Consider the following 26370-nt stretch of genomic DNA (forward strand, 5'->3'; position numbering starts at 1 on the left):
CTGTCATGCACATTTTGTCCAATCAGAAGCCTGAAAAAAGCCAACCTGACTCTCGCCAGACCCTTGTAGTTCGCTGAGCTCCACACAAGGGTCTGGGCTCGAAGGCATTGCAAAAAATAATGAACCAATCAGGATCGCCGGGCGGGATTTCATAGATGTGACGTAGCGCCGAAGCGACTGCTTGATTCAAACAACAGTGGCGGCACGCTGCGTCGTGTGCCGACATTGATTCTGGTATTGCAACTGTTTTGAGACATCAATCGAATATTAATTCTTTAAAAGATGAACAGAGAACGGTTTTGAAGGCATTTATTGGTGGCAAGGATGTTTTGGGTCTTCTTCCGACCGGGTTTGGATTTCCCTGCGTCGCTCTCATCAGCGTCACGGGCAGAGGTGGGTAGTAACGCGCTACATTTACTCCGTTACATCTACTTGAGTAACTTTTGGGATAAATTGTACTTCTAAGAGTAGTTTTAATGCAACATACTTTTACTTGAGTATGTTTATAGAGAAGAAACGCTACTTTTACGCCGCTCCATTTATCTACATTCAGCTGGCTACTGATTTTTATCGATCTGTTAATGCACGCTTTGTTTGTTTTGTTTTGTCAGACAGACCTTCAAAGTAGGATCTATCGCATGCCTGCGTTTCACCAATCAAACAGAGCCAGGCGGTCATGTGATTAACTGCACATAGTTTCAGCGGCAACAAGCTTACATTAACTCAACGTCAAATTTGAGGAAGCACATCGCGGTAAGTAACGTTAGTAGATATTTTGGCTGTCACCGTAGGCTGATGTTAGCTTCCCTGCTATGAATCACTGTCAAATGTACATTGTGTGGGGACATTTATTAACGCACTGCAGCCTCATAGAGAGAGACACACACACACACACGCATGCATACAAACACCAATCAGAAGTGCACAGTGTGTTCCCAGATGCAGCCCACACCTATCAGTTTATGGTTTGCGTAAAGGCTAACTTGTTATTTTCCTTTGTAATCCCTGCTTACTGAGCCTATGGTGCTGTTAAGTTATTGTGGCTCAGTTTGCCTTCATTTTTTTATGTTAATGTATTATTATTTCATATATATCATTGTTTTAGTTGCTTAAGAGATATTCCTGGCTCTGAATTTGCTCATTGCTATTTCTATGTTTTTGTGCATTATTTGTTGCCGTCATCATTAAACGAACAGGTTACTCATCAGTTACTCAGTGCTTGAGTAGTTTTTTCACAACATACTTTTTACTTTTACTCAAGTAAATATTTGGGTGACTACTCCTTACTTTTACTTTAGTAATAAATCTCTAAACAGTACTCCTGAGTACAATTTCTGGCTACACTACCCATCTCCGGTCATAGGTTGATTTCGTTGTGAATGGTTAACGTAGCACGTCATTCAAGATAACGGACAAGTGGTTTATCCAAATAAAATAAAAAAATATTTTTTTACAAGGCCCTGCCTTCTGAAATACATCTCCTATTGAGAACTCCCAGATCAATGTGTGGAGCTCAGCCAACTACAAGGATCTGGCGAGAGTCAGGTTAGGAAAAAAGCAGCAACAGCTGACTTGTTGGCATGACACCTCTGTTATGTTTATTTTCATATACTAGACCAGGGTGTCAAACTCATTTTAGATGGGGGGCCACATGGAGAAAAATCTACTCCCAAGTGGGCACGGCACGATAACTTAGAAATAAAGACAACTTCAGATTGTTTTCTTTGTTTAAAAATAGAAGGACATTCTAAAAATGTACAAATCATAATGTTGTTGGGTTTTTTTTACACTTACATGTTGCGGTTAATAATATTCTATCTTTATTTGTCGTTTTTTATACTTTCTGAATAAATGATGTGATAATGTTCATCAGTCAACTCATTGGTGTTTATTTTCAATCTATCAAGATGAAAAAAAAAGTGTCAAAATCAAATTACAGGATGTTATTTATGTAGTTTGCTCATTTTCCTCGACAGGTGCACTAAAACCATGTGTTTTTTTTAAAATATGTAGCATAATCTACAAAGATACAAAGGATTGCTACATTGCGACATCTAGTGGACGCATTTAGAACAGCGGTTTCTTTCATTAAAACATTTCGGCAAATTTTTACACTTAAACTCATCCCGCGGGCCGGATAAAACCTGTTCGCGGGCCGTATGTTTGACACCCCAGTACTAGACGTACAATGACATGTACATTATCTTTAAAACCAACGTGCACGTACACAGAGCCCTGGGAACATTATCATCTCTTTTTTTCAGTGTTTAAAGCGCGCATGCACGTCTGTGCTGCTGGAACCCAACACTGGTATAATTATAACATGCAATTATAACAGCAACATGGTGATGAATTACAAGTGCAGTGAAGTGTACATTTCTTAAATCAGCATGCACTGACGACCCAAGGAAACCATTTTGAATGTTTGAGTGCCTGTATAATGCGTGTGCTGCTGCAAAACTCTCGTGGAATTACAAAGCATTTAATCTTCGATAATACATGTGCAATGAATTGTATATTGTCTTTAGCATCAGTACACACTACAAGAGGACGCTACATTATGTTTTGTTTTTTTTAGTTGCTTGGTCGCTCTTTACGCGGCTCATGGACGCAAGACACGTGAGTTGACTTCATGATTTGTCGTTAAACAAGGACTAAAAACTTAAGATATTGTTGCACATTTCTTATGACACAGAGCGAAAAGTCTTGCTCGTCAAAATTTTCCCACCAGTTGGAGGTTCGACAACAATCGCATCCAAAACAGCTGACTGTCATTAGCGCAAAGCCCATTTCGATGTGTCTTTTTAATCAATGTAAAGTGAAAATAGCAGCTTGTTTACGTTCAAACATACAGTTCCTCTTATAGTGTGTTTAAAGGCAGCTAGGCTGTGTTGTTGAACTTTGTAAATGACATCACAAGTATCCGTTTGTGCCGTGTACTCGCAACGCTAAGCAGAGAGTTTTGGAACTCTACACTATGGCCAGCGTTTGCAAAAGTCTGCGTTTTTAAACAGGGTCCCTGCAGGTTTCAACATGTCAAATTTAAGACTTAAGACTTTTTTTAAGACCATCTTGAAAATAATTTAAGACCATTTCACATCCATACGGACAAAAAAATACAACGACAAAGTAAAATCAGAGGTCCAAAATGAATTTTAAGTATATGACTTAGGAGTGTAATGATACACAAAAATTTCGGTTCGGTACGTACCTCGGTTTAGAGGTCACGGTTCGGTTTATTTTCAGTACAGTAAGAAATCAACAAAATATACATTTTGGGGTTATTTATTTACCAAATCTTCCACCAAAAATATTTTTCTTAGTGGAATATTTGATGTGAAGTAATCGGAACCTTGGATAGGTCAATAATTCATAATAACATTGATTTTGATTCAATATTATGTTTTGAGCAATGACAGTTTAAAAGAAAAAAACAGCTTTGTTTTATTAGTCAACATTGCAACTTTTTCTAAATTACATTTAACCTTTAAGCTTTTTTATTTCACTTTTGTTATGTTTTTGTTTATTTTAATAGTATTTTTAGAATGTGCCGTGGGCCTTTAAAACATTAGCTGTGGGCCGCAAATGGCCTCCGGGGCACACTTTTGACACCCCTGCTATAGATAATAAAAAATTAAATCTGATAAATCTATGGATAAAAAGCAGAGCCTGGCGACGCATGCGCGTTTATCATAACTCTCTCGCTCTCTCTGTCTCTGCCCCTCCATCACCAATGCTGCTGCGCGCACAATTTGTTTTGTTTTCAACCCCTTCTTAACCCTGAACGTACATTGAAAATACATGCAACCCTAACTCAAAATGCCGGACATTTGAGGCATTTAAGAAACTCCGCCCTGACAGCTCCGCAAAAGTGGACACGTCCGGTGAAAAGAGGACGTATGGTCAGTCTATCGTAGCCCGTTAGCTGCTAGAATGCCGCGTGTTGTGCCTCGGTGTGCATTGTTTACACAACGTGTGTTACGCTACTTAATATGTCCGTGTGGAAACTCGTTCGGTACACCTCCGAACCGAACCGAACCGGAACCCCCGTACCGAAATGGTTCAATACGAATACACGTACCGTTACACCCCTAATATGAATTCATTCACTGCTCTTTCACATTGGAAAACAAAATGGTTAAGCTAACTAAATACAACAGGAGCTTCTCTAGTGTAAACTGATTGAAAAAAATATTAGCAAATCGTAACAGCCAATTTTCAGATTTGCAATAGAAGTGTTTTCTTGTAAAAGGTGCAGTGTGCGTCATATCAAGTGTTTTCATGTAACATCAACATCAGCAATGGTAGAGGAAAGTGCAGCAATATATTGTCTGTGAAAGGGACAGTTAGCATCTCTGCTGGAGCTACATGCATTTAGTTCACTTTGGTAATGTTTTTTTCAGCTGTCAGAATTGAGCAAAGTGATAAAAACATCTACAGTACTACTGTGTCTGCACAAAGTTGTGAAAAACAGTGTGTGTAGAAGGAAGGCAATTATGGCTTGCAAGCCTCAAACAGAATTTGGATGTGAATAATGTGGATAACATAAAATAATGTGCTCAGCTCATTTTGTATCTGGTGTGTATGGATACATTTTTACCTGTTTTTTGTGACTTTTTTGGCATGACAAGATGACGTTTGCAAATCTCCATTGCTTTCCGCTTCATTAAGATGAGTGTAAACACTAAACAGGAAACCGCTTTTAATGTCGGTTGCTGTAGAAACTTGGAGAAAAGATTAGGCATGAGAAGCTGACCTGAAATTATTGGAACAAATAATAGAAATAATACAAGAGAATTATGTTTTTTTTGTTATAGTTTTACTGCTGAGTACACTACTACCACAGAGAAATGAGCATGTAGTATTATTTCACTACTAAACATCGCATATTGATCTCCTTTGGCAATTGGCACCACTTAACCCACATAACATTCCTTTGGGAGGCTACGTTTATCTTTGTAAAGTTGTGCAAGTGTTTGTGGCTTTCCAGCATCTTTTTTCACAGACTTATCCCAAATTTTTGACTTTAACATTATCATTCAATTCACTTTCACCGCCATGTTTACAAACGCTTCCCTCCTCGATGGCTGCACATTAGTGATGTCCGATAAGGGCTTTTTGCCGATATCCGATATTCTCCAACTCTTTAATTACCGATACCGATATCAACCGATATATACAGTCGTGAAATTAACACATTATTATGCCTAATTTGGACAACCAGGTATGGTGAAGATAAGTTTTTTTTTTTTAATTAATAAAAAAATTAATTAATTAAAAACATTTTCTTGAATAAAAAAAGAAAGTAAAACAATACAAAAACAGTTACATTGAAACTAGTAATTAATGAAAATTAGTCAAATTAACTGTTAAAGGTTAGTACTATTAGTGGACCAGTAGCACGCACAATCAAGTGTGCTTACGGACTGTATCCCTTGCAGACTGTATTGATATATAATGTAGGAACCAGAATATTAATAACAGAAAGAAACAACCCTTTTGTGTGAATGAGTGAATGGGGGAGGAAGGTTTTTTGGGTTGGTGCACCAATTGTAAGTGTATCTTGCGTTTTTTATGTTGATTTAATAAAAAAATAAAAAAAATAAAAAAATAAAAACCGATACCGATAATTTCCGATATTACATTTTAACGCATTTATCCGCCGATAATATCGGCAGGCCGATATTATCGGACATCTCTACTGCACATCTGGGTGCTAAACACTTTATACGTTTCCACCCACTGCCTTCAACCATACATTAAAATGATCATTCAGGAGACACAATAGATTTTGAAGACCTTTCAAAATTGTATTTAAGACATTTTAGGAACATTTTAGAGATTTTAAGGCCTTAAATTCAAATTATTGGATTAAAGACTTTTTAAGACCCCGCAGATACCCTGTTAAAGACAAAAGTATACGTCTGCGTCTAGACAAGAGGCCTAAACGCAGAGATAAGTATGCGTTGATGAAGTATCTGTGTTCGTGTGGACTTGGCCTAAGTTTTCAGCTTGGTGAAGCGAAGCTACAAGTGACATAAATAGCAACAATAACCTGGCATGGCCCAGCTTTACCTTGTCATCTGCGCCTGGAGAAGACGCTGCAGTCCACAGGCCATGTTGGCATGTGGCGGCTGTGGCCATTAGGACTCCTTGTGTCAGCAGGCGTCCTCTCTCAGAGCGGCGCGTATGCCGCATTCCAGCTGGTCGGCGGGGGGCCGCCAATCCGGGTCTGAGGCCAGCATGTGCAAAAGCAGGGCGCATGTTGCCGGGCCGGGAGGCGGTGGCAGCGGGGTTGCTCTTTTGGACTTGATGGGGATACACAGCTGGAGGTCGGCGTTCTCCCACAAAGCCTCGCCCAGCGGCATCAACCGGCGCCCCTTGCACACGTACGCACCTACGGGGAATAAGGAGGAACATGACTTACACAGTAAACACAGCAAAGCCATTTAGACCAGTGGTGTCAAACGTACGGCCCGCGGGCCTGATCACGTTAGACGAGTTTGCTAAGTAGAAAAATGAGCTGCAAATTTGAATGAAAGAAACTGCTGTTCTAAATGTGTCCACTGGATGTCGCAATAGCAATTATGTTAGGCAACCAGGGCTGGGCGATATATCGATATACTCGATATATCGCGGGCTTGTCTGTGCGTTATAGAAAATGACTATATCGTGATATTCGAGTATACGTTCTCACGCAGTTGCTTTTAGCTGCGGGCATTACACTACATGCGTTTCCCACTCTTTCTTGTCTCTCCTTCTCAGAGACTTAAAACTTCTTACACACCTTCTTACACACGTCATGTGTGCAACGTCACACGCTCCCACGGAGCAGACAGGTAGCGGTGCAGGTGGTAATAAGAGAGAAAGAAGGTGCGAATCTGGTAACAAATGAAGGAAAAATTCATTCCCAAGAAAAACAGCACAGGGTCCATCGTCTGGCGGTGGTTTGGCTTCAAGCGGGAAGATGTTGAATAATTATGCGGCAAAAGCATTGCTGCAAAAAGTAGCAGCACTGCTAATGTAGCATCATTTGAAAAGTCACCCGCAAGAGAATACGGAGTGCTTGAAACTCCGCATGTCAACATCTCCGTTCGGTGCCACACCCACAAAATGCTGTAGCAACTATTTCCACATCAACACCGTATGAAAAAAATAGTCAACAACAGAAGGAGATAACGTCCGCAGGAACCTACCACATAGCGAAGGACATATACTTTTTGATTTCCTATTATGCAACTGATTATTATTTGACACTTATTGAATTATCTTGTGTGACATCATGCACAAAAGTGCACTTTATTTGTTTTAAACTATTGTAGTGGCGTTTTGTACAAAAAGTGCACTTTAATTTAGTGTTGTTTTGATATGTCATCTTTGTGACATCATGCACAAAAGTGCACTAATAGCTTGTTTTAAAATGTCTGACAATCTTGCACGTTCTGTTTTGGAAATGTCATGAATGTTTGTGCCACTGCTTAATAACTGTTTAATAAATACAGTTTTGGTAAATTGACTCAGTTGTGATTTCCCTCTCTGCATGAAAGTTTAAAATAAGCATATATTAATGAAGTATGAACAAGAATGTTTTAATGTAGACACATAGAATCATCATAGTGCTGTGATTATATGCATCAAGTGTTCATTCAAGGCTAAGGCAAAATATCGAGATATATATCGTGTATCGTGACATGGCCTAAAAATATTGAGATATTAATAAAAGGCCATATAGCCCAACCCTATAGGCAACAAACAGTTTAGAGTGGGACTAAGCAAGTATGCCAAGTAAAAGGTACACAATAAAGCGTGGCTGCGGCTCCTCCCCCTCGACCCAAATTAATAAATGAAGGTGCTGTTTTACCACTAGTGTTTCCAACACGTCGTGCGTTGGCACCCTCAAAAGGAGTGTAGCTCGACCCTCTTGAATAGTTTCTACTTCCGTTTGTACGGTTTTTGTTGAGTTGGCACAGGATTAATATGTGGAAATGACAAATGAGGTAATGGATACCTCAAATACTTTTTATCTATTATTTATTTTGTTCAATCCCAGATAGGCTGTGACTTAAAAGGGGAACTGCACTTGTTTTGTAATGTTGCCTATCGTTCACAATCATTATGATTGTATTATATATATATATATATATATATATATATATATATATATATATATAAAACAGATACCTTCATAGCAATATGTACAATATACACACTGCAAGTATATATATATATATATATATATATATATATATATATATATATATATATATATATATATATATATATATATATATATATATATTAGTAACAGACACCTTCATAACAGTATGTAATATGTACAATATACACACTGCAAGTATATTATATACATACATACATATATATATACATATATTAGTAACAGACACCTTCATAACAGTATGTAATATGTACAATATACACACTGCAAGTATATTATATATATACATACATACACATATATATATATATATAACAGATACCTTCATAGCAATATGTACAATATACACACTGAAAGTATATATATATATATATTATATATATATATTAGTAACAGACACCTTCATAACAGTATGTAATATGTACAATATACACACTGCAAGTATATTACATACATACATACATACATACATACATACATACATACATACATACATACATATATATATACTTGCAGTGTGTATATTGTACGTATTACATACTGTTATGAAGGTGTCTGTTACTACATTACATATATATTTGCAGTGTTTATATAAAACATTGATGGAGAATGTTGAAGTTGTTTTAGAGGCTTTGAAGGCTACAACAGTGACTCCTATTAGCCGCATCTTTCAAGCTTTTTTTAAAATCATCTTTAAAATCCAAAAAAATAAAAAAAGACGTGTGTTCTTGTTCCTCATAATTGTGAATGGTGGGCACAATTTCAAAAAAAGTGCAGTTCCCCTTTATGGTTTGAATGGCTTTGTAGATACACTGAGACAAAGTCTAAGTTAATTGTGTCCTTCAGTGTGTTTTTGAAACTGCACCAATTTCCTCCTTCAAGATAATTTTTTTTATTATGTACATTTTCAGAATGTGCTTGTTCTATTTTTGGCCGAAGTAAAACAAAGAAGATGACCCACATTTGTCTTTACTTTTAAGTTATCATGCCAACATACCAGGCCCACTAGGAAATAGATTTTTCTTCATGTGGCCCCTGATCTAAAATGAGTTTGACACTCCTGATCTCGGCAATCTCACTTAGTTTATGTCCACAGTCCTCGAAAGGGCTGGCTCATGTCGACATAACCCAAAAAATAAGGTTAAATGGCCGAAAATAAATTATTTCTCTACCTCTGGGAGTTTGACAGTTTTCCTCCATTTGTGCTGGTTTAGTAAGATCAAAGTTAAGCTGTGGCTTGACTAAGATGTGCATGTGATGATATTTGTGCACGAGCGCTACAAACAAGGTGTTCTTAAATCGGAACAACAATCTGAATCAAATTTACAATACAGTACATCTATTATACTTTAATATAAAAGTTATCAATATAAAAGTTGGTATATTATGTTTTAAACCATGATAATATAATAATACATATGCAAAACAGTGGATCCAAGCATATTTGCTATTCAGCATTCAGTCTTCCGCCAATGCACATATTTTTGTTAAAAAAAAGGAAAAAAAAGAATTATTTTTATGTAATTCCTTTTTCTGGACCAAGAATCTTTATTTATATTTATTTGTATAGTTACATAATTTTTCTCACTGTAAAATTGAGCCACTTTGTTCGCAGAATACACATCCTATTCCAAGTTATTGAGTAAGAACGTACGCGTGTGCATATGTACAGTACAGCAGACATGTACCACGTAAGGACGTGACCTGCAAGATGGAGACATGTTTCTATGGCAACAGACTTTCAGTTCATCCGGCCTTAAAGCGTGCAGCCAGGTGAATGCAACCAAATACCGGTAGTTACTATCATTAATGTGCTTAAAAACAACGCTTTAAAAAATGTATTAAAAATGATGTAAACCAACTAAATAAATGTGATTTTTTAAATTTATTTAAATGCAACCGTATGTAACATAAATAATTAAAATGAATTCAGTGCCGTTAATACATCCCCAGGCTGCATATTTGCAGTTTAGCATTTGCAATGTAGGAAATTTGCGGATTTTTGATTAAAAATGATTAAAAGCAGAAACACAAACAATGCATTTTGGATCGAGGACACGCCCTAACGCAGTACTTCTCAATTATTTTCTGTCATTGCCACCAAGGACAACAGCTTAAGGATACTATACTGTATATCCTCATTACCGACACTACTGTAGCAATGGTAAACCAACGAGCTATGTACAGTAATAGAAGTGGGAATCTGTGGGCACCACACCATTCCATTACGATTCAGGGTAAAGTATTATTATTATTAGAGATGTCTGATAATGGCTTTTTTGCCGATATCCGATATTGTCCAACTCTTAATGACTGATTCCGATATCAACCGATACCGATATATACAGTCGTGGAATTAACACATTATTATGCCTAATTTTGTTGTGATGCCCCCGCTGGCTGCATTATACAATGTAACAAGGTTTTCCAAAATAAATCAACTTAAGTTATGGAAAAAAATGCCAACATGGCACTGCCATATTTATTATTGAAGTCACAAAGTGCATTATTTTTTTTAACATGCCAGCAGCTTGGAATTAGGGACATGCTCTCACTGAGAGAGCATGAGGAGGTTGAGGTGGGCGGGGTGTAGGGGGTAGCGGGGGGTGTATATTGTAGCGTCCCGGAAGAGTTAGTGCTGCAAGGGGTTCTGGGTATTTGTGCTGTTGTGTTTATGTTGTGTTACGGTGCGGATGTTCTCCCGAAATGTGTTTGTCATTCTTGTTTGGTGTGGGTTGACAGTGTGGCGCATATTTGTAACAGTGTTAAAGTTGTTTATACGGTCACCCTCAAGTGTGACCTGTATGGCTGTTGACCAAGTATGCTTGCATTCACTTGTGTGTGTGAAAAGCAGTAGATATTATGTGATTGGTCCGGCACGCAAAGGAAGTGCCTTTAAGGTTTATTGACGCTCTGTACTCCTCCCTACGTCCGCGTACACAGCGGCGTTTGAAAAAGTCATAAATTTAACTTTTTGAAACTGATACCGATAATTTTGAAACCGATACCGATAATTTCTGATATTACATTTTAAATCGTTTAATCGGCCCATAATATCGGCAGTCCGATATTATCGGACATCTGTAATTGTTATATTTTATAAATGTACTATATTTCATTAATAGTATTTCCAAAAGGCTCCTCCTTTGGCTACTGCGGCATTTCAGATGTTTTCTGAATGCTATAGATATACAGTATATATGGAAGACTAAATATGTGAGAACCGTAGCTTCCTTCTACCTGCTAAGTGATAAAATAAATAAACGACCCTACTCGGCAAGCAGGCATCTTTGATTATAATGTTCTTGCCTCCTAAAACTATGGAATGTTCAGACACTTTGGCCCCAGTTGCAATAAACGTGCGGCTCAAAGATGTGTGTCGTCTATCTACTCGTTCATATGTGTGGCTAAACGTGTTACCAGTCGGCATACTTGCCAACCCTCCCGAATTTTCCGGGAGACTCACGAAATTCAGCGCCTCTCCCGAAAACCTCCCGGGACAATTATTCTCCCGAAAATCTCACGATTTTCAGCCGGAACTGGAGGCCACGCCCCCTCCAGCTCCATGCGGACCTGAGTGAGGACAGCCTGTTTTGACGTCCGCTTTCCCACGATATAAACAGCGTGCCTGCCCAATCACGTTATAACATCTACGGCTTTTAGAGAGTGCACAACTGCGCACACAACACGGAGACGAAGCAGAAGAACGAGGAAGATACAGCCATGGCGACGCCGACGACGAGTAAGATGAAGAAATACGCTTGTAAGTTCCAAAACAAATGGAAACAAGAATTTCAGTTTATGCAGGACAGTTCGAAGGGGAAGGGGTATGCTGCCTGTAAATTTTGTAGAACAGACTTCTCCATTGAACACGGTGGCCGAACGGATATACTCAGTCATGAACGGTCAGCAAAGCACAAAGCGGCGGCAACGCAGCACCGGTCACAGCCCGGTATTATGGGCCACCTCGCTAAATGGAGACCCGATGGTGTAACATATGCCGAGACAAAGATGGCTATGCTGATAGCTGGAAGCAACATCCCGTTCTAATTTGCGGATGTCTACAACAAATCCGTGAAGGATATGTTCCCGGATTCAGAGATCGTTCGCCAGTACGCAAATGGCAGAACAAAGGCTACTCAAATAGTGAAAGGTAAGTGTTGTTTTTCTTTTTTTAGTAAGCAGCAAGCACAGTACAGTTAGTAGAACAACTGTGTTTTCATTAATGTGTATTTGATCAAGTCTTTCAAGTACAACAATGAGTAGATGTGTGTGTATATGTGTAAATAAATGAACACTGAAATTCAACAATTTTGTGGAATAGCCTTCATTTCTAAGAACAAGAATAGACTGTCGAGTTTCAGATGAAAGTTCTCTTTTTCTGGCCATTTTGAGCGTTTAATTGACCCCACAAATGTGATGCTCCAGAAACTCAATCTGCTGAAAGGAAGGTCAGTTTTGTAGCTTCTGTAACGAGCTAAACTGTTTTCAGATGTGTGAACATGATTGCACAAGGGTTTTCTAATCATCAATTAGCCTTCTGAGCCAATGAGCAAACACATTGTACCATTAGAACACTGGAGTGATAGTTGCTGGAAATGGGCTTCTATACACCTATGTAGATATTGCACCAAAAACCAGACATTTGCAGCTAGAATAATCATTTACCACATTAGCAATGTGTAGAGTGTATTTCTTTAAAGTTAAGACTAGTTTAAAGTTATCTTCATTGAAAAGTACAGTGCTTTTCCTTCAAAAATAAGGACATTTCAATGTGACCCCAAACTTTTGAACGGTAGTATATATATATATGTATATATGAAATACTTGACTTGGTGACAGCTAGAATTCACCAAGTCAAGTATTTCATATATATGAAATACTTGAAAATTCTAGCTGTAAATATACTCCTCCCCTCCTAACCATGCCCCCCGCCCCCAACCAAAAATCTGCTAACTGGCTTTAATTGATATATGTAAACATTCGATTATCAGCATCGACCATGTTCCAATCTTGATGGATGGAAAATCCATCTCTATGATGTTTCCTCATATATCCTGGTCAGCCTAGTGAATAATTTGAGCATTGCTGCCTCCTCGCTGGAGGTTTGTGTGTTTGAAAACACTGCACTAATGCATGCAAGAACTGGACATTTTTGCCAAGATCCTATTACCGGACTATAAGCCGCTACTTTTTTCCTAGGTTTGAACCGTACGGCTTATAAAACGGTGCGGCTAATTTATGGATTTTCTTCACTAACGGCAGGCTACAAAGTGAATAGTTTAATAAAAAACAAAACAAGCAAAGACACTAAATAGGTGTTTTATGGTTTGTGCGTTCGCGCCATCTTTTGGACAAGTTCGCTCACTGCAGGTTTTTATGGCAGTACACACGTGACACGCGAGCATTTAAAGCGTAGGCATGATGTCGGACATCTGGAGGGAGGATGCATCTCAACCTTGGTAAGATTGTTAGGTTGTCTTGTGCCTCGCTCGCTAACAAGTGTGAGACAAAGTTGTGTGAAAAACAACTTAATAGTTAACTAAATACCTATCAGTTAGCCAAAGTCAGCCAGCTGAACTTTGTCTACATCAATTCAAGTACTTTTTAAAGCAGCGTGAATTTGCAATGCCGTAAAAAAAAGAAGAAGAAGTAAAACAACAAGAACCGCGCGCACAAACACACAGAGAGAGAGCCAGGCACCAATGTGGAGGTATCATAAGACTAAACAATCTATTAAACAGGTAACATTTTAAGAATTAATCAAAGTTATAATTCTACACATGTCTGGTAGAGTGCTAAAACAGCCAAGAGTTAATCAATATACCAGTGTGCAGATTTTTAAACATCACAAAATTTTCTTTTTGGGAAAGTTACATTTTGTTTGTTTTGTTTGCTGCTATTTTAACTGTTTTTTAATACATAGACATTGTTAATAGTTTTTTAGCACTTTGCCTTTCCTTTCTTTTAAAAATGGACAACATTTTATTCGTCATGATACATTTTGTAACAGCTGAATGAGCAGCACAGTTACAGTATAAATAAATATTTATGAATGAATGAGTTATCTTTGTTGCTAGTAAGCACATGCATAAAATAACTTAAGCTGTGTTTGGAAGTCGATGGAAAGATTAGAGCCATTAAATGTGTACGCTTTATTATCAGACTAATCGTTAAGATAATCGATGACTAATCGACATCTAAAATAATGGCTAGTTGCATGCTAACTTGCAACAATATGATCCTCACCCAGTTGCTGAGTGGAATAAGTGTGCGAGTCCAAGAAAGTATATTCCTCCGGCTGCTACTCACATGATCAACCAAGGAGATTCGTGATCCGCTAAATTCCATTTGGCTTCTTTTTGCGGGGAAGCTACTGAACCCCCCCCCCACTCATAAGCATTTTCATCCAGCCTCGTCAGAGCATCAATGACTCGGGCACTTAACTCAGGGAAAACGATTGACATCACCGCCACCAGCGGCTCGGTTCTGGCCACAGCCATTTCTCCTGAAGGAAATGAGACATTTGTGGAATAAGCATTTCATTATGAAGCGGGCCGCACGCTCTCGTGGATTCAAACGCCGCCACACACATGAGAACATGATTGACTTTCATTTCAAGTTGACCTGCATCAGCTTCTAATTCATCATCATTAATGTTGCATTTAGGAAATGGTTCTCACGCGGCTTGTGGGGAGATGGACACACACACGGTCATCTTGAATGAAAAGGAACAGAGACGCTTTCATTTCCTTTTCAAAATCATCTCGCTGCCACTTACATTTACGATTAATCAGCCACGCTTGACGAACGTATGATGTATGGTATCTGACACTTTTAATACGTGCCACTTAATGGAGTCCCTTCTGACCTCCACGTCAGGACTCCTCCTGGTGAGATCACTATACTGTCATGCTAGACTCCAACTTAACATACCGTCGGTTGTACTTTTGGATCAGAGGCGTACTAGGGAGGCATTGACAAAGTGTTGTTGGCTCACCCAGTTGTTCCTGGGTGGTTCCTTCTTCCAAGAAGGTGATTCTCTCCAGGACGGCCCAGAACATCACGCCCAGCGAGAAGATGTCTGCCTGGGCCGAGTAGGGCAGTCCCCCCCACACCTCTGGAGCCATGTAGAAGTCTGAGCCGCAGGTGGAGGAGAAATGCTTCATGGTCATATCACCATCCAGCAGGCCTTCACTCATCTTGCTCAGACCAAAGTCTGCCACCTACATAAACAAAAAAACAAAATACTTGTCGGTGTTGTTCCAAGACCCCCTGCGAAAAGTGAAAAACCATGAAATCATTTTGATAGTCTAAGTGGGGTTCTCAATATTTTTGGAGCTCGCCAGCTGAGCAGTGGCAAGATCCAATGACATGGTCCAAATATGATCCTTTATTTACTGCACATCTTTATCTAGCTATGCCAGAGTCATGTCATGACAACTGGATGTCCTTCCACTAGATGGCGGAAGGTACGTAATCGTAACCTTGCACCACACAACCTCTGCTGCCAATGTATACAACCTTGGTGTTTGCACGATTATGGCAAAGAGAAGAATTGCGATTGTTTCTGACTAACATTGACATCATGATCTCAGCAGAAATCTCTCACCCTCTTTACGGTGAGTTCCAGCTCCTCCCGTCCGGTCGGAGGTTCCAAGATGCAGAACATCTCGGCATAGGAACAGCTTTGTTCCAGCCACAGCTATTTGTTTAAAAAAATTATATTTATTAATTCATGGTAGTTTTATCTTACGGTGTTTAATTAACTTTTACTCTGACTCTTTATATTGTTCGTGTGACTTGTCCTTTCTTCTTTTCGTGGTCCTGATTCCAGGCAGCCTGTTGAGTACTTTGTCATTTTGTGATTTGTTTTGTGGTAATACCTTTGTTTGTTTTAATGTATATACAGGTGTCAGTCTCCAGGTAAGAATAAAGTCACCTTGAACCTTTGATAACAAAAATAATTATTCATTTGAAAACATTCAAATGAATAATTTTTGTTATCAAAAGGTTCAAGGTGTCTTTATATATATCCATCCATTTTCTACCGCTTGTCCCTTTTGGGGTCGCTGGAGCCTATCTCAGCTGCATTCGGGCGGAAGGCGGGGTACACCCTGGACAAGTCGCCACCTCATCACAGGGCCAACACAGATAGACAGACAACATTCACACACTCATATTTATATATATATATATATATATATATATATATATATATTTATATATTTATATATTTATATATATATATATATATATATATATATATATATATATATATATATATTTTAGAGATAAGACCGATAAATGCTTTAAAAATGTAATATTTGGTATCGTTTTTTTTTTTATTATCGGTATCGTTTTTATTTATTTTATTTTTTTAATTAAATCAACATAAAAAACACAAGATACACTTACAATTAGTGCACCAACCCAAAAAACCTCCCTCCCCATTCACACTCATTCGCACAAAAGGGTTGTTTCTTTCTGTTATTAATATTCTGGTTCCTACATTATATATCAATATATATTAATACAGTCTGCAAGGGATACAGTCCGTAAGCACACATGATTGCGCGTGCTGCTGGTCCACTAATAGTACTAACATTTAACGGTTAATTTTACTCATCGTTTCTATGTGGAGCTGTTTTTACATTGTTTTACTTTCTTTTTTATTCAAGAAAATGTTTTTAATTTATTTATCTTATTTTTATTTTTTTTAAAAAGGACCTTATCTTCACCATACCTGGTTGTCCAAATTAGGCATAATAATGTGTTAATTCCACGACTGTATATATTGGTATCGGTAATTAAGAGTTGGACAATATCGGAATATCTGCAAAAAAGCCATTATCGGACATCCCTAATATATATATATATATATATATATATATATATATATATATATATATATATATATATATATATATATATATATATATATATATATATATATATATATATATATATATATATATATATATATATATATATATATATATATATATATATATATATATATATATAGACACACATAATTTGAAGTACAACTGGATAAAAATTACTGACGAATAAACAGGTGAAACAAACTAAAACAATAACAGCAATATGAAAAAATAAAATTCAGTTAGTTTAAAAAAAAAAAAAAAATTACACTTATGTTACTACCATAGAGTGCGTGCTTTTGGTGTCAAATATAAAATTGAATAAAATGTTAACTAAATGCAAAAATCCTCACATTTTTTAGATATTTTAGGTCAGGGGTCGGCAACCCGCGGCTCCGGAGCCGCATGCGGCTCCTTGACCACTCTGATGCGGCTCAGCTACATACATGCCGACCCCCCCGATTTTTCCAGGAGACTTATGGATCTCAGTGTCTCTCATAGATTACTCCCAGGGAAAAAATAATCCTATTTGCACTATAATTACTAAATAAAGGGCGTGCCCTAACTGCACTGCAGTAATTGTCCTCTATAGCATTTACATACAGCGTGCCAGTCCAGCCACATGTTGCATGTTGTTGTTACTTGCACACACAGGAGACAGCAAAGCATACTTACTCATCAGCCACACAGCTTACACTGACGGTAGCCGTATCAAACAACTTTAACATTGTTACGTTAAAAATATGCGCCACACTGTGAACCCACACCAAAAAAGAATGAAAAACACATTTCTGGAGAACATCCCACCGTAACACAACATAAACACAACACAACCATTACCCAGAATCCCATGCAGCCCTAACTCTTCCGGTCTACATTATACACCCCCGCTACCACCAAATCCCCCCACACATCAACCCCCACCCCTCTCCGTGCGTTGGTTGAGCGGAAGAGTTAGGGCTGCATGGGATTCTGGGTATTGGTACCGTCAGTGTAAGATGTGTGGCTGCTGAGGTAGTACGCCTTGCTGTCATTTACGTGAGCAAGCTGAAATTGCATTCTACGTGTGGTCGAGCAGGTACACCGTTAGGGCGGACTGTAGAGGGCGCCAAATGCAGTGTCATCACGCTCTGATATTCGGGAGTCTCCCAGGAAAAATGAGAGGGTTGGCAAGTATGACGCTATCAAGCACCATTCATTCAAAACTCGCGGGCTGCCCTAACATCAAATTTCCACATTAAAGTGCGTGCCGGTGCGTGTGTCGGAGACCCCTGGTTAACATAGCACAAAGCATTTAAGCTTTGTATGCGGTGTTTTTCATTTTAAATTTAAAATTTTTTTAAATGATCAAGTATGACACAGAATGGATCTGCTATCCCCGTTTAAATAACAAAAATTAATTTAAGTAGGCCTTTAACACGGACCTCTTGTACAGGAAAGGACAGAGCAGGCTGTACTTCCTGAGGAGGCTGCACTCCTTCAATATCTGTAAAAAACTCTTGTGGATGTACTACCAGTCTGTGGTTGCCGGTGTTATGTACTACATCGTAGTGTGCTGGAGGGGGCAGTACATCTAAGAAGGACAGCTCCAGACTGGAGAAACTGATCAGGCGGGCCGGTTCTACGATCGGAATAAAACTGGACTCACTGGTGATGGTGGCAGAGAAGAGGACAGTGGAAAAACTAGTGAGCATCATGGATGATGCCAGTCACCCTCTGCATACCATTATCAGTAGCCAGAGGAGCCTGTTCAGTGCTAGACTGCTTCATCCCAAGTGCAGGACTAATAGACTAAAAAACTCCTTTGTCCCACACACCATTAGACTGTACAACTCCTCTCTGGGGAGAGGGGAGGTACTAGGATGACAGGGGATGCAAAACAATAACAGTACAATACTTTTTCATAACATGGTCACTGCTGCCTAGTTTTTCTTGTTATATTCTTATTTTACTGTTATATTTTTATTCTCATTGTGGCTTTTTATTTTTATTCTTATTGTAATATTTTTCTATTTTGTTTCCATTGATTCCCCCATTATTTACTTTTACTTTTTAAATTCGATCTCAATTCTGTACACTGCTGCTGGAATTGTAATTTTCCTGAGGGAACTCTCCTGAAGGAATCAATAAAGTACTATCTATCTATCTATTACACCATCACAAGCTCAGGAATTTGCATGAACATGAGTTGTTTTTTCCCATTATAATATTTTAAAGATTGTGAGAAACCAACATGGAAATTGTGATTATTGCCAAGCCCTATTTGCTGGTATGCTTTTTTTTCAACCTTTGGTCATTCTGACCGCTGGGTGTTGATCAAGCCATTGATGGAAATGTAGGACCTACCTTAAAAACAGGGCCGTTTGGTTTGATGCTGACAAGCACGTTGTCAGGCTTCAGGTCTCGATGGATGATACCCAGGTGATGCAGGAAGGCCACAGCACTGCTGAGCTGCTGCACCACATCGTGGTTCCGCTGGACGTCGGGTGGTCTGGACAGCAGGTAGTGATTCAGGTCTCCTCCGTCACAGTACTCCATCACGAGCCAAAGGGCGGAGTAAGTCAGGGGCTGCTCGTCTTCCCTCCAAGACGACCTCTTCCTGGGTCTGTTTGGAGGCCTTTGTGGTGTTGAAGCGTTTGATGGGAGAGTGTTGGTCCTGTCTTGAAGTCTGGACTCAGACTTGGCTCTCCGTCCAGAGTTAGACCGGGAACCTGTCTCCTGTCCGTGTGGCAATGTCCCCACAACAGTCCCTTTCAGCACACTTTCCACTAGATGCAGAGGCAACTTGCCCTTTTTCAAAGGCTTCAAACTTCTCCTCCCGGTCTGCAGGAGGCAGCTGTGCAACGCGATGATATTTGCATGGTTCTGGGCTGTGGCTCTCATGGCCCACAACTCCTGCAAGTAGAGTTCTATGCATTCTGCGTTCTTGCAGGACAGACGCTTCACAGCCACCCGCTGTCCTGTTTTGGCTATATGGCCCTCAAAGACAACGCCATAGTTACCACGCCCGACCTCCTTTTCTAAAGTGTACAACTCCTCCATCTCTTGAAGAAGCTGCACCTGCTGGCAAAGGGCAACTCGTTAGTAAACCACTAACACAAGAGTAGGAATTACTCACACACATTAGTTAATACTAGGGGTGTAACGGTACGTGTATTTGTATTGAACCGTTTCGGTACAGGGGTGTACCGAACGAGTTTCCACACGGACATATTAAGTAGCGTAACGCACGTTGTGTAAACAATGCACAACGAGGCACAACACACGGCATGCTAGCAGCTAACGGGCTAGGATAGACTGACCATACGTCCTCTTTTCACCGGACATGTCCTCTTTTGCAAAGCTGTCAGGGCGGAGTTTCTTAAATGCCTCAAATGTCCGGCATTTTGAGTTAAAGTTGCTTGTATTTTCAATGTACGTTCAGGGTTAAAAAAAAAAAATTGTGCGCGCAGCAGCATTGGTGAGGGAGGGGCAGAGACAGAGAGAGCGAGAGAGTTATGATAAACGCGCATGCGTCGCCAGGCTCTGCTTTTTATCCATAGATTTATCAGATTTAATTTTGTATTATCTATAGCAGGGGTGTCAAAAGTGTGCCCCGGAGGCCATTTGCGGCCCACAGCTAATGTTTTAAAAGCCCACGGCACGTTCTAAAAATACTATTAAAATAAACAAAAACATAACAAAAGTGAAATAAAAAAGCTTAAAGGTGAAATGTAATTTAGAAAAAGTTGCAATGTTGACTAATAAAACAAAGCTGGTTTTTTTTCTTTCAAACTGTCATTTCTCAAAACATAATATTGAATCAAAATCAATGTTGTTATGAATTATTGACCTATCCAAGGTTCCCATTACTTCACATCAAATACTCCACTAAGAAAAATATTTTTTCTTAGTGGAATCTTTGGTGGAAGATTTTGCAAATTTGGTAAATAACCCAAAAATTTATATTTTGTTGTTTTCTTACTGTACTGAAAATGAACCGAACTGTGACCTCTAAACCGAGGTACGTACCAAACCGAAATTTTTGTGTACCGTTACACCCCTAGTTAATACATCATATTGTTTGGATGCAAAAGGATGCCCTATGCTTGCGTTGTTTCAGGCCGGACGAATCGTTCGAATCTCGAAAAGGATAAAAGTTTCTTCAGAGTTCCTTGAGAGGTAATCAAGAATGGCGGAAGAGCGCAAGATTTTATGAAACGACAACAAGAAAAGTAGCACGTTAGTAACATTTACAACACATGTGTCAATAATGTAAATAGGACCTTTTAAACAAAAACACTACTTAAACTAGATATAATGTGTAGTTAGTAACATTTACAACAAGTGTGTCAATAATGTAAATAAGGCTGCAGCTAACGATTATTTTCCTATCGATTAATCTATAGATTATTTTTCGATTATTCTATAGATTATTTGTCCATTTGCCGATTATTTTTTTTATTTAAAATGAAGATGAAAAAATAAATGTAGGCCAGTTTTTTCAAAAGGCATGGCTTTTATTTACAAAAAAAAAAGTATGGCCACTCAGTCAACATTGACTACATGACAAAATATTCTGTAACAATGTAAACATTTTAAACTTTTAACATTTAACAAAATTAAAAGAAGCTTATTTGCTTTTTAATGTGCAAATATAAAAGTAAACATCCAGCGCAAATCTTAATATTCTGCAATAGTATATGCATTTCAAAAGTAAAAGTATTGCTTATTTTGCTTTAAAATGTGCAAAAATAAAGATAAACATCCAATACAAAAAAGTGCAAAACGAAATATTCTGTAACAACAGTGTAAACATTTCAACAAAAGTAAAAGTATTGCTTATTTTTCTTTAAAATGTGCAAAAATAAAGATAAACATCCAGCACAAAAAAGTGCCAATCTAAATATTCTGGAGCACTGTAAACATTAAGTATTGCTTTTAAAATGTGCAAAATAAACATCCAGTCCAACACAGTACACAATAACCAATTCTACTCATTCCAGTGAGTGACTAAACAGTTGTAATGAAGAAAGGTTAGCATGTCTACATGCTCTGGGGTGAGGCTGGTTCTTTTCTTGTTTACAATATTCCCAGCATCTGAAAATAGGCGCTGTCACGCCAAATTTCTTCCCCCCTACAAAAACCTCCCCCCCGCCCCCGCTCAGAAGGGGTCGATGTGGCTGGAACTGAGAGGTAGGACCGATGATGATAGTATGATTAAAGTCAAAGTTAATTGTTCGTTTGTACATAGTATATGTAACTGTTAATGTTGTAAAAGGTATTTGCACAACTAATTAACGTTAGCGTTAAAGAGGAGCACGTCTTTGTAAACACTGAACAGGCACGCCAAACGCGCCTCTCAGAGCGAAACGGTGCTTTAGTTTATGAATTTACAACGCAGATACAAATGACACATTCTTGTTTTTGTGTAATGATGACAACGTATACTCACGCGGACGATTGACTAGTTGATGGTGATGGCAAGAACGCTGTCGGCTGTTTTCTTTTCAAATGTTCGTTCATAGCCGTTGTGCTATTATAGGCCATTTCCGCTCGAAATGGCCTATAATTCGAAACGGCCTAAAACATTATTAGGCCGTTTATTGAAATACTCCCACACTTTTGACGACTTTTGGCGTGCTTTTTTCCCCTCGCTCGCATTGTCTGCTTTGCGCTCTGCCATGACGGTAGTGTGATGTAAATATGCGACGCGTCCGTTTTAAACAAAAACACTAACACTAACAGTGTAGTTAGTAACATTTACAACACGTGTCAATAATGTAAATAGGACGTTTTAAACAATAACATACTACTTAAACTAGATATAATGTGTAGTTAGTAACATTTACAACACGTATGTCAATAATGTAAACAGGACGTTTTAAACAAAAACACTACTTAAACTAGATATAATGTGTAGTTAGTAACATTTACAACACGTGTGTCAATAATGTAAATAGGACCTTTTAAACAAAAACACACTACTTAAACTAGATATAATGTGTAGTTAGTAACATTTACAACACGTGTGTCAATAATGTAAATAGGACGTTTTAAACAAAAACACTACTTAAACTAGATATAATGTGTAGTTAGTGACATTTACAACATGTGTGTCAATAATTTAAATAGGACGTTTTAAACAAAAACACTACTTGAACTAGATATAATGTGTAGTTAGTAACATTTACAACACGTGTGTCAATAATGTAAATAGGACCTTTTAAACAAAAACACACTACTTAAACTAGATATAATGTGTAGTTAGTAACATTTACAACATGTGTGTCAATAATGTAAATAGGACCTTTTAAACAAAAACACTACTTAAACTAGATATAATTGGTAGTTAGTAACATTTAAACAAGTGTGTCAATAATGTAAATAGGACGTTTTAAACAAAAACACTACTTAGACTAGATATAATGTGTAGTTAGTAACATTTACAACACGTGTGTCAATAATGTAAACAGGACGTTTTAAACAAAAACACTACTTAAACTAGATATAATGTGTAGTTAGTAACATTTACAACACGTGTGTCAATAATGTAAATAGGACCTTTTAAACAAAAACACACTACTTAAACTAGATATAATATGTAGTTAGTAACATTTACAACACGTATGTCAATAATGTAAATAGGAAGTTTTAAATGAAAAAAACTACTTTAACTAGATATTTTTAAACAAAAACTCTACCTCAACTAGATATAATGTGTAGTGAGTAACATTTACAACACGTGTGTCAATAATGTAAATAGGACGTTTTAAACAAAAACACTACTTAAACTAGATATAATGTGTAGTTAGTAACATTTACAACACGTGTGTCAATAATGTAAATAGGACGTTTTAAACAAAAAACACTACTTAAACTAGATATAATATGTAGTTAGTAACATTTACAACACGTATGTCAATAATGTAAATAGGAAGTTTTAAATAAAAAAAAAACTACTTTAACTAGATATTTTTAAACAAAAACACTACCTAAACTAGATATAATGTGTAGTGAGTAACATTTACAACACGTGTGTCAATAATGTAAATAGGACGTTTTAAACAAAAACACTACTTAAACTAGATATAATGTGTAGTTAGTAACATTTACAACACGTGTGTCAATAATGTAAATAGGACGTTTTAAACAAAAACAGTACTTAAACTAGATATAATGTGTAGTTAGTAACATTTACAACACGTGTGTCAATAATGTAAATAGGACGTTTTAAACAAAAAACACTACTTAAACTAGATATAATATGTAGTTAGTAACATTTACAACACGTATGTCAATAATGTAAATAGGTAGTTTTAAATTTAAAAAACTACTTTAACTAGATATTTTTAAACAAAAACACTACCTAAACTAGATATAATGTGTAGTGAGTAACATTTACAACACGTGTGTCAATAATGTAAATAGGACGTTTTAAACAAAAACACTACTTAAACTAGATATAATGTGTAGTTAGTAACATTTACAACACGTGTGTCAATAATGTAAATAGGACGTTTTAAACAAAAAACACTACTTAAACTAGATATAATATGTAGTTAGTAACATTTACAACACGTATGTCAATAATGTAAATAGGAAGTTTTAAATTAAAAAAACTACTTTAACTAGATATTTTTAAACAAAAACACTACCTAAACTAGATATAATGTGTAGTGAGTAACATTTACAACACGTGTGTCAATAATGTAAATAGGACGTTTTAAACAAAAACACTACTTAAACTAGATATAATGTGTAGTTAGTAACATTTACAACACGTGTGTCAATAATGTAAATAGGACGTTTTAAACAAAAAACACTACTTAAACTAGATATAATATGTAGTTAGTAACATTTACAACACGTATGTCAATAATGTAAATAGGAAGTTTTAAATTAAAAAAACTACTTTAACTAGATATTTTTAAACAAAAACACTACCTAAACTAGATATAATGTGTAGTGAGTAACATTTACAACACGTGTGTCAATAATGTAAATAGGATGTTTTAAACAAAAACACTACTTAAACTAGATATAATGTGTAGTTAGTAACATTTACAACACGTGTGTCAATAATGTAAATAGGACGTTTTAAACAAAAACAGTACTTAAACTAGATATAATGTGTAGTTAGTAACATTTACAACACGTGTGTCAATAATGTAAATAGGACGTTTTAAACAAAAAACACTACTTAAACTAGATATAATATGTAGTTAGTAACATTTACAACACGTATGTCAATAATGTAAATAGGAAGTTTTAAATTAAAAAAACTACTTTAACTAGATATTTTTAAAGAAAAACTCTACCTCAACTAGATATAATGTGTAGTGAGTAACATTTACAACACGTGTGTCAATAATGTAAATAGGACCTTTTAAACAAAAACACACTACTTAAACTAGATATAATGTGTAGTTAGCAACATTTACAACACATGTGTCAATAATGTAAATAGGACCTTTTAAACAAAAACACTACTTAAACTAGATATAATGTGTAGTTAGTAACATACTCTTTAAAACTAAAACCAGATGTCAGTCTGTAGTTTAGACACGACGTGACTTGTATTAGCGTCTAGCAATACACAACTACACTTCTTTCATTTCAAACGTACCTTTAAAGTTCCAAAGTTAGCACTCAAAAAGTGTCTTTAATCACAAACGGCCTCGCATTAAAGCAGTTTTGCTGCGTATTTCCGATAAGGAAAACAAAACAAAATGACGACGGCTTGCTTCCGTATTCAGAGTGTCCCGCTCTGGGTGAAACGCGGCTTTTGATTGGCTGCAAAAAGTTAAGCGTGTGTTGTGATTGGTCGTTTTGGAGAAGTAGGCGGGATTTGTTTCGAATTTTTTGGACACGTTTCCGGTGAAGGAAGTTTTGTGACAGCAGTAATTTATGAAGTATCGACAAACAAGTATCGATCAAATGTATGTTTTGAAAATGTCGGCGTATCCGTTTTTGTTGTTATTTATTAAACAATTGAACACACGAATAGTACATATTTACAGACAAATTAAGAGACTTCCAATATATTACACTATTTCAAATAAAAACGAGGTTTAATATTTTAAATTCTATATATAAAGTATTTTTAATAAAGTACATATACAATACAAACAGACAAAAACAAGTAAATATGCACAATAAAAAATTATAAATAAATAAAACTTATTTTTTTTAAACTTAAATTCCTCCAACAAGATAATAATTTAAGAGCATTTTTACTTTTTACCATCTTTCAAGTTTTATTAATAACTTGAAATCATTAACCAAATGTGAGAATTGTTGGACTTTTGTGTTTGAAAAACTTTGCTT

At 37.1% G+C, this 26370-nt stretch overlaps 1 protein-coding gene across 3 annotated transcripts in view; it reads right to left on the minus strand.

Annotated features, from left to right (window-relative positions):
* The window catches only part of si:ch211-63o20.7 (Serine/threonine-protein kinase pdik1l-B-like), a 26956-nt gene extending 1136 nt beyond the window's left edge, over positions 1–25820 (minus strand). The window contains exons 1-4 of one of the 3 annotated variants that reach the window (XR_009824183.1): positions 25670–25820; positions 19408–20124; positions 15177–15402; positions 6076–6397 (exon numbers count right to left, since the gene is read on the minus strand). Coding sequence is in view for 1 of the 3 variants with exons in the window: in XM_062034028.1 (XP_061890012.1) it covers positions 6159–6397; positions 15177–15402; positions 19408–20103 (1161 nt within the window). In the remaining 2 variants the exon portion in view is untranslated. Of the gene's footprint in view, positions 1–5483; positions 6398–15176; positions 15403–19407; positions 20125–25669 lie in introns of those variants that run through there. The other 2 variants (XR_009824184.1, XM_062034028.1) reach the window with 2 other exon arrangements.
* Between the last annotated feature and the right edge of the window lie 550 nt (positions 25821–26370).

This window comes from Entelurus aequoreus, linkage group LG23 (genome assembly GCF_033978785.1).
Source record: "Entelurus aequoreus isolate RoL-2023_Sb linkage group LG23, RoL_Eaeq_v1.1, whole genome shotgun sequence".
Classification (NCBI taxonomy): Eukaryota; Metazoa; Chordata; class Actinopteri; order Syngnathiformes; family Syngnathidae; genus Entelurus; species Entelurus aequoreus.